The following is a 9842-nucleotide window of genomic DNA, read 5'->3' as shown; positions in this document are numbered from 1 at the left end:
CCACTGCCTGACACCCGTGAGGTACACACACACACACATGTTGAGGAAGGGAGGGTGTAGTTGAGAAGCGCAGAAAGGTACACGGCACAACCTATCACTGCCCTGCGACAGGATTTGTTGATCAACAAAGTATTCCTCTCGTAGAAAACGGCTCCACTTGGGCCCGATACAGAGCCAATCAGCATGCAGTCGAATCAAGATTCAATATTCGATAAGATCTTTGGACACTAGTCACCCCCTCTGAAAGGGGAAAAGGTTCATAGCGATTACCCCGAAACGAGTACAGAAACGACCCAAATAGGTTTAAGAAATGGCCCAAATATGCCCAGAGAATGCCCCAACAAGCCTAGAGAATGCCCCAACAAGCCCAGAGAATGCCCCAAACGAGCCCAGAGAATGCCCAAATATGCCAAGAGAATGTCCAAACAAGCCCAGAGAATGCCCCAACAAGCCCAGAGAATGCCCAAACAAGCCCAGAGAATGCCCCAAACAAGCCCAGAGAATGCCCCAAACAAGCCCAGATAATGCCCCCAAACAAGCCCAGAGAATGCCCAAACAAGCCTAGAGAATGCCCCCAAACAAGCCCAGAGAATGCCCAAACAAGCCTAGAGAATGCCCCAACAAGCCCAGAGAATGCCGCAACAAGCCCAGAGAATGCCCACCCAACACAAGCCCTGAAAATGCCCCAAACAAGCCCAGAAAATGCCCCAAACAAGCCCAGAGAATGTCCAAACAAGCCCAGAAAATGCCCCAAACAAGCCCCTTAGAGCATGCCCAAGCGCAGGGAAATAGTATACTTGGGGCAGGGGGGAGCAAGTAACAACCAAACAACCGCAGGAAACACCAAGGAAGTGCATTTTAAGACCAAACAAGCGACCCGTAAAGACCAAACAAGCGACCCGTAAAGACTAAACAAGCGACCCGTAAAGACCAAACGAGCGACCCGTAAAGACCAAACGAGCGACCCGTAAAGACCAAACAAGCGACCCGTAAAGACCAAACAAGCGACCCGTAAAGACCAAACAAGCGACCCGTAAAGACCAAACAAGCGACCCGTAAAGACCAAACGAGCGACCCGTAAAGACCAAACGAGCGACCCGTAAAGACCAAACAAGCGACCCGTAAAGACCAAACGAGCGACCCGTAAAGACCAAACGAGCGACCCGTAAAGACCAAACAAGCGACCCGTAAAGACCAAACGAGCGCCAGGGAACATTAAACAAGTGCAAGGAAAAACCCAAGCAACCCCTCCCCCCCCCCCCCTGCCCGCCCCCCAAACAGACGCATGCAGCAGACACACACACACACACACACGGGCCTCGTAGCCTGGTGGATAGCGCGCAGGACTCGTAATTCTGTGGCGCGGGTTCGATTCCCGCACGAGGCAGAAACAAATGGGCAAAGTTTCTTTCACCCTAAGTGCCCCTGTTACCTAGCAGTAAATAGGTACCTGGGAGTTAGTCAGCTGTCACGGGCTGCTTCCTGGTGTGTGTGTGTGTGGTGTGGGAAAAAAACAAAAAAGTAGTTAGTAAACAGTTGATTGACAGTTGAGAGGCGGGCCGAAAGAGCAAAGCTCAACCCCCGCAAAAACACAACTAGTAAACACACACACACAAGCAAGCCTCTCCAGGTAAGTGCTCGGCCCCCAAACTCTACAACAATGACCCCGAACTGAGAATCTGTAATTACTAATGAAAATTACACAAGGACATAGAGAATAAACAGGTTCTCATTAATGCCGTCAGTCCCGATAAAACATTCAAGTTTGCAACCCAGTGCAATAACGACTTAAGTTGTGCAATAATGGTATGCAATGCAACTTAGGTCGTCCACGGAATTTAATATTGAACCGGAAGCTAGTCGAAGGAACATATTGTGTGACTTGTTTCGTGTGAGTTCCCCAGAGATTGTACTGCTTTGTGTGAGTCCCCCAGAGATTATACTGCTTTGTGTGAGTTCCCCAGAGATTATACTGCATTGTGTGAGTTCCCCAGAGATTATACTGCTTTGTGTGAGTTCCCCAGAGATTATACTGCATTGTGTAAGTCCCCCAGAGATTGTACTGCTTTGTGTGAGTTCCCCAGAGATTGTACTGCTTCGTGTGACCCCCAGAGATTGTACTGCTTTGTGTGACCCCCACAGAGATTGTCCTGCTTTGTGTGACCCCATAACCACTGTTCCCCCTCATCCTAAAACACCCTTCACGTCCCCTTTTCATGCGCTCTCTCATCCCTCTTCCCTCCTCCATTTCCCCTCCCTCCCCCCTTACTACCCCTCCCTTTCCTTCCCCTTTGTACCCCCCTCCCTTCCCTCACTACCCCCCTCCCTTCCTCCCCCCCCCCTTCCCTACCCTAACTTCCAGCTTCCATGTGTTGACAAACATTAATTTGCGTGCCCATTGTCTCGCGTCGTTTATAATTCAGCGCAAATATTTACCCTTACTGGGCTTTTATGTGCTATCAAGTCGGCAGCTGCTGCCGGCCTCGGATATCCGGATACCGGAGAACCGGCGGATATCCGGCCGGTCTTCTTAAGTGATGCCAGCCTCTTCGACCTCAGATATGCTTCTTGGAGGAGGAGGAGGAGGAGGAGGAGGAGGCAAGGAAAGAATAGGCGAAGGGTAATGGAATGTAGAAGGAAAATAGTGTAGAAAGGGGGGGGGGGGGGAAGCGTGAGGATGATGAGCTGTTAAATCATTCTAGGGCATGATGTTATGATACAATCAGGGTAAACAGGGCGGAGAGAGGGGATGGGATGGGATGGGATAGAAGGGGATGGGTGTAGACTAACATGGAGATGAGGAGTAGGTTAAGAGGTGGATAAGGGGGGGGGGGTTATAGATCCTTCAACCCAAATATTAAAACAGTGAAGATGTAAGATAACTGGCGATCAGGGGGAAGGAGAGCATAATGGTCAGCCCTGTGAGCATGATATCATACACCTGGCTGGGGTGGGCCAGCCCTGTGAGCATGATATCATACACCTGGCTGGGGTGGGCCAGCCCTGTGAGCATGATATCCTACACTGGGCTGGGGTGGGCCAGCCCTGTGAGCATGATATCATACACTGGGCTGGGGTGGGCCAGCCCTGTGAGCATGATATCATACACTGGGCTGGGGTGGGCCAGCCCTGTGAGCATGATATCATACACTGGGCTGGGGTGGGCCAGCCCTGTGAGCATGATCTAATATGCTCATTATTTGGGGTTCCTCTTCCCTGAGCCCAGGAAGATGGAAACCCGCCTTATCACGCCTCCTGGTCAACCTGGACCTTTGAACCTGGTGTAGTTGCTGGTGCTTGGTGTACAGGCATTTTTTCCCATTTCATTTCTATATTATGCACCTCATACCCGTGGACGGTGGTGGAAAGGGTTACAGAGGCACATAATCGGTTCAGGAACCGAACCCTCTAGTTCGTTTAGCTAAGCAAATACCAATCTTTTTGACGCTAGTTACATAGCCAGAGTGGCCTCTGGATATCTTGCCTCCTGTGCCCACATCAGTCACATTCCGGGACTGTGGTATGAAGACTAGGTATAGGAGGGGGAAGGAATAGAGAACAGCGGAAGATATGAGGAGGAGGAGGAGGAGGAAAGCTATGTGGAGAGGATGAGATGGGAGCCGGACAATGTGAAAGGGCAGGGGAAACAAATAAAAATGAATCGGATGAAACAGAGGGGGGGGGGGGGAAAGGAGACGAAAGCAAATCAAGAGAGGAAACAAAAGGATAAGTAGCAGTAGGAAAGGGGTGGATGAGGAAAGACGCGAATCTTGCCAGCAGCAGGAGCTTGCTGGAGACGGTATTACGAGTCTCAGGGTCCTCCTTAAGGCTCGGGACTCGAGTCGGTCCTTGGATGATGTTGATGGCGCCATCTTTATGGCCCTCAGCGTCACCCTTCACTGCCCGTCACTAAACTATATTCCCAAGGCTGACGTTCCACTGATTCCCGGCTGCTCCGTCGTCCGGAGTCGAGCTCCAAGGTGGGTACAAAAGTTGACGTGTTCGAGAGAAAAATTAAGACACGATCATGAGCGAAGTACCGGACCAGTTGGGTTGTGGTGGGTATGTGGGCCTGCGGGCCGCTGCAAGCAACAGCCTGGTGGAACAAGCTCTCATAACAAGCCTGACCCTAGAGCGGGAATGGGGAGTAGAACTTCCAGAAGTGCAGGCGATGAGTCACAATAACGTGGCTGAAGTATGTTGACCAGACCACACACTAGAAGTTGAAGGGACGACGACGTTTCGGTACGTCCTGGACCATTCTCAAGTCGATGGTCGACTTGAGAATGGTCCAGGAGTGTGTGGTCTGGTCAACTTCCAGAAGTCATTGGAGGTATACTCTAGTTATACCACCAGGAAAATGCCAGGCATGTAGACGGTTCTCCAGTGAAAGTTTCTCGACTAATGTCTTGTGATATATAAATACATCAATAACACGACAGCCAAAGAACAAAACCAGAGTCAACATCTTCAGAAAACATCTCAGGAGAGTCCCCACACCAGAAGGAAGAACTCTGCTAAGAGCGGTGATATCTGAAGCTAGACGAGTTTCTTGAGAGGTAAAGGCGGCAAGATAGTTTGAGTGGTGTCATAGTCTAAATGAACATAGTAGTCTTAGCAAGATATGGGGTCAGATTAAACCCATAACAGGTCGACCAGCCCGACCATAAGCATGTATTTATCATGCTATGACGCGTTTTAATATATTTAATATGTTTTCAAAATTCCTCACACGTTTCAAGAAGCATTAGGTGAATGTAACATTACGGATATCTATGCTACAACACCTTAACTGTCTCCAACGACAGGCTTCTCAAAACAGGTGACAGTACAGGTGATCAATTAGTAAAACACTCCAGGTCTCTGGTCTGAATACAAACGCTATAGATAAAACAATTATACCCCCCTTAAAAACATCCTTATCCTGACCCCTTCCCAGTGCTATATAGTCGCAATGGCTTGGTGCTTTCGCCCTGATAGTTTCCTTCCCTTCCCTTTCCCAAAAAATAAACAAACAAACAATAGTGGTGAAAGAGGTGGAAAAACACACACAAACATACACCACGTCCCCCACAAACACACACATTTGATAAGAGCCCAGTAGGCTCAGGAATCTGTACACCAGTTGATTGACGGTTGAGAGGCGGGACCAAAGAGCCAAAGCTCAACCCCCGCAAGCACAATTAGGTGAGTACACACAAACACAAACACACAAACACACACACACACACACACCCACACACCCACACACCCACACACCCACACACACACACACACACACACACACCCACACACACACACACACACACACACACACACACACACACACACACACACACACACACACACCCAGCAACCCAACGTTCTATTCCTCTCTTAGATATCTCCCACCACCATGCCTTAGTCCCAGAAAACCTTATTAAAACCCATTGTTCTTTGTCCATAAGAGGCTTTCCTAATCAGACTTAAACCAGTCCGAGACTCTCCTCTCGTTCGAGGGCCTCATCAAAACACAATATAACCATTAGCAAACAATATCCATTTGTGGCACTCCAGGCCAGCGGGGCCACGGGCCATGTACTCAGTGCTGGAGGGCCTCACGCGGCTGGCACTCAAGTCCCAATACCCAGGAAATGGTTATTGCATTAGTTATATTGATGCCCAGATGATTCCCTGTAATGGCATGCCTAGATGATTCCCTGTAATGGCATGCCTAGATGATTCCCTGTAATGGCATGCCCAGATGATTCCCTGTAATGGCATGCCCAGATGATTTCCTGTAATGGCATGCCCAGATGATTCCCTGTAATGGCATGCCCAGATGATTCCCTGTAATGGCATGCCCAGATGATTCCCTGTAATGGCATGCCCAGATGATTCCCTGTAATGGCATGCCCAGATGATTCCCTGTAATGGCATGCCCAGATGATTCCCTGTAATGGCATGCCCAGATGATTCCCTGTAATGGCATGCCCAGATGATTCCCTGTAATGGCATGCCCAGATGATTCCCTGTAATGGCATGCCCAGATGATTCCCTGTAATGGCATGCCCAGATGATTCCCTGTAATGGCATGCCCAGATGATTCCCTGTAATGGCATGCCCAGATGATTCCCTGTAATGGCATGCCCAGATGATTCCCTGTAATAGCATGCCCAGATGATTCCCTGTAATGGCATGCCCAGATGATTCCCTGTAATAGCATGCCCAGATGATTCCCTGTAATGGCCACACTGACGGTTGCCATTTAACTGGTTGCCAGTCCTGCTGTGTTGCCAATATTGATGGCTATATGATCCTCTACAGTTCGCAGTATAAAGGAGGAATACACCCGTATTGGTAACAATGTTGAATCGGAAAACTGCAGGTCGGCGTTCAATCCCCGACCGTTCCAAGAGGTTGGGCACCATTTCTATCCCCTCCCGTCCCATCACAAATCCTTATCCTGGCCCGTTTCAAGGGGCCAGGATAATCATAATCATAATGGCTTGACGTTTTCTCTTGATAGTTTCATTCCATTCTGGTAATACTAGTAACAGTAATACTACAACCCGTTCTCGCACTTTCGTATAGTCAATATTGACGTATTAAATACGTGCATATGTGACATACTAAACATACTAGTTTACCTTGAAAAGCTTCATAGAAAACACCGACCTTACCTAACCTTCTTAGTATGTTTAGATAAGCATCTTATTGCTTCGTAATTACAATTATTACTTAACCTATTATAAGTATAGGTTAAGTAATAATTGTAATTACGAAGCAATAGATGCTTACCTTAACATACTAAGAAGGTTAGGTAAGGTCAGTGTTTTCTATGAAGCTTTTCAAGGTAAACTAGTATGTTTAGTATGTCACATATGCACGTATTTAATAAGTCAATATTGACTATACGAAAGTGCGAGAACGGGTTGAATACTAGGGGTAGCAACAGTCAAGAAGATCCACCGTCTTCGTATTACAACATTGACAGCAGTGATAACACATCTTGTTGGTTCTTCAGTTATTGATAACAAGGAATGTCTATGTGCAGTTTTACACGGGTAATTCTCATGCCCTGACGTGCAGGGCATGAGATCAAGTTATCACAAGGGGGTCTGGTAGCTGAGCGGACAGCGCGCAGGACTCGTAATTCTGAGGCCCCGGGTTCGATTCTCGGACCAGGCAGAAACAAAAGGGCAAAATTCCTTTCACCCTGATGCCTCTGTTACCTAGCAGTAAATAGGTACCTGGGAGTTACCCAGCTGTTACGGGCTGCTTCCTGGTGTGTGTGTGTGTACTCACCTAATTGAGGTGAGTACACACACCCACCAGGAAGCAGCCTGGTGTGTGTGTGTGTGTGTGTGTGTGTGTGTGTGTGTGTGTGTGTGTGTGTGTGTGTTTGTACGTGCTTGCGCGAGGAAAGGGAACGAGGGAACGAGGGTAGCGAGGGGTAGGGGAAGCGAGGGGTAGGGGTAGCGAGGGGTAGGGGAAGGGAGGGGTAGGGGAAGCGAGGTGTAGGGGAAGCGAGGTGTAGGGGAAGCGAGGAGTAGGGGAAGCGAGGGGTAGGGGAAGCGAGGTGTAGGGGAAGCGAGGGGTAGGGGAAGCGAGGTGTAGGGGAAGCGAGGGGTAGGGGAAGCGAGGTGTAGGGGAAGCGAGGGGTAGGGGAAGCGAGGGGTAGGGGAAGCGAGGTGTAGGGGAAGCGAGGGGTAGGGGTAGCGAGGAGTAGGGGTAGCGAGGAATAGGGGAAGCGAGGGGGTAGGGGAAGCGAGGGGTAGGGGAAGCGAGGGGTAGGGGTAGCGAGGAGTAGGGGAAGCGAGGAGTAGGGGAAGCGAGGGGTAGGGGAAGCGAGGGGTAGGGGAAGCGAGGGGTAGGGGAAGCGAGGGGTAGGGGAAGTGAGGGGTAGGGGTACCGAGGGGTAGGGGTACCGAGGGGTAGGGGAAGCGAGGGGTAGGGGAAGCGAGGGGTAGGGGAAGCGAGGGGTAGGGGAAGCGAGGGGTAGGGGAAGCGAGGGGTAGGGGAAGCGAGGGGTAGGGGAAGCGAGGTGTAGGGGAAGCGAGGGGATGAGGGAAGTCGAGCATAGGGGAGAGTAGAGGGAGAGGGGGCGGCACCGGAGGCGCTGTGGAAGGCAGACTTAAAGTGGTTTACATAATAGGACAAACGCGGTTATGGTAATGCTCGCCAGTTTCAACGCTACCATGGAAAAATGAGGGTAGAGCTACGCCAATAGTTGCCAGGTGCCATATGCCAGCGCGGTGGGGAAGATGGGGTGGGGGGGGGATGGGGGGGGGGGGGGGTGGCGGAATGAATGAATGATTAGGGGGGAAAGCGCCAAGCCATTACGACTATATAGCACTGGGAAGGGGGTCAGGATAAGAAATTGGGATGGGACGAGGGAGGGAAAGGAATAGTGCCCAACCACTTGGACGGTCGGGGGATTGAACGCCGACCTGCATGAAGCGAGGTTGTCGCTCTACCGTCCAGCCCAAATGCTTGGGGGTGTGGTATGGTTGAGAAGAGTAACGGTTCATACACAAAGCTAGAGTCTCTATTCTTCGTCAAACGACGCCTTTTCAACTTAAAACATTATCTTTATAGGTCTTATTGTTCACTAAACACTACTTTATCACCTACTTCAAACATTTTGTTCACACATTTACCTCTCCTTTAAACCTAACATTTCTTTAATTTTCCTCTACATTCTCCTCTTCTACGCCAAACATTATCATCCCTTTCAAATATGAATATATATATATATATATATATATATATATATATATATATATATATATATATATATATATATATATATATATATATATTAATCACACTCTCTAAAACAAAACTTTCTCAATGTCATAAAATATTATTCTTTCTCTCTCCTGAAAAATTTAATTGAAGATCATATAAGACAATGTCAAGACTCACTTTCTCATCTTGGGTTCAGAACATGTAAGCGAACACAACAAGAAACATTGTAGACGGGGAAACTGACATTCACTATACACTATTCACTATACAGTGAATGTATACAAGCTATACAATATATTAAACTCTAATACATTTAAATCAACAAGTAAATAACATGTATATGTTATATGAATGAAAATAGTTAATATATTTAGCTATTCTATTTAGACATAGAATTATTAAGCAACTACGTAGATTAAAATGTTCTACCATCTATACAATCCCAGAATCCCAGCATCCATACAAATCCCAGAGTCCCAGCATCTATACAAATCCCAGAGTCCCAGCATCCATACACATCCCAGAGTCCCAGCATGCCTATAAACGTCATACTCGTAGCATCCCAGCAGACCTCTAATGCTGGGGGACATCCCAGCATTAGAGAGACATGCCATCCCAGCAGACCCCTCAGCATCCTAGCATCCCAGCAGAGCCCTAGCGTGCTGGGACACATCCTCAACTGCTACAGACATATAGATAGCCTCAAGTGATGGGGGATGAGGTCTAGGCATAAAAAAAAACACAACAGTTGAAATATACCCAAAGATAATCGAGGGCGATATTATTGATATGTCTCCAGAGAGGGAAGGAAGAAGACGATAAAGACGATAAGAATGCCAGGGAAAGAAACTAGGCAGAGCCCGAATAAGCAATTGTTCAGTAGTTAAATAAAGTGAGATTAATTCTGAGCTCTCCCCCCTCTCCCTGGCAAAAAAAATACAGGGTGTATACGTAGATTATGTAAAATTCTTAGTCTGTCTCCTATCTTTCAGTTGGGGGAGGAGGGGGTTACGCAAGCCACGCTCAACTGCCCTCTGGGTCGTTGGAGCACGCAATTACTCCACCATGGAAGAAATGATGCTTCGGGATGGCAAGATAAAACTGGGAAA

At 48.4% G+C, this 9842-nt stretch overlaps 1 protein-coding gene across 1 annotated transcript; it reads left to right on the top strand.

Moving 5' to 3' along the window:
• The first annotated feature begins 353 nt into the window (after window positions 1–353).
• Window positions 354–767, top strand: LOC138364844 (DNA-directed RNA polymerase II subunit RPB1-like). The gene has a single exon (XM_069324822.1). It carries the CDS (start codon window positions 354–356, stop codon window positions 765–767), a length of 414 nt encoding a protein of 137 aa, XP_069180923.1.
• The last annotated feature ends 9075 nt before the right edge of the window (window positions 768–9842 follow it).

Source organism: Procambarus clarkii, chromosome 15 (assembly GCF_040958095.1).
Source record: "Procambarus clarkii isolate CNS0578487 chromosome 15, FALCON_Pclarkii_2.0, whole genome shotgun sequence".
In the NCBI taxonomy this organism is placed as follows: domain Eukaryota; kingdom Metazoa; phylum Arthropoda; class Malacostraca; order Decapoda; family Cambaridae; genus Procambarus; species Procambarus clarkii.
The sequence above is the reverse complement of the archived record's forward strand: the minus strand, read 5'-3'. Positions and strand labels throughout refer to the sequence as shown.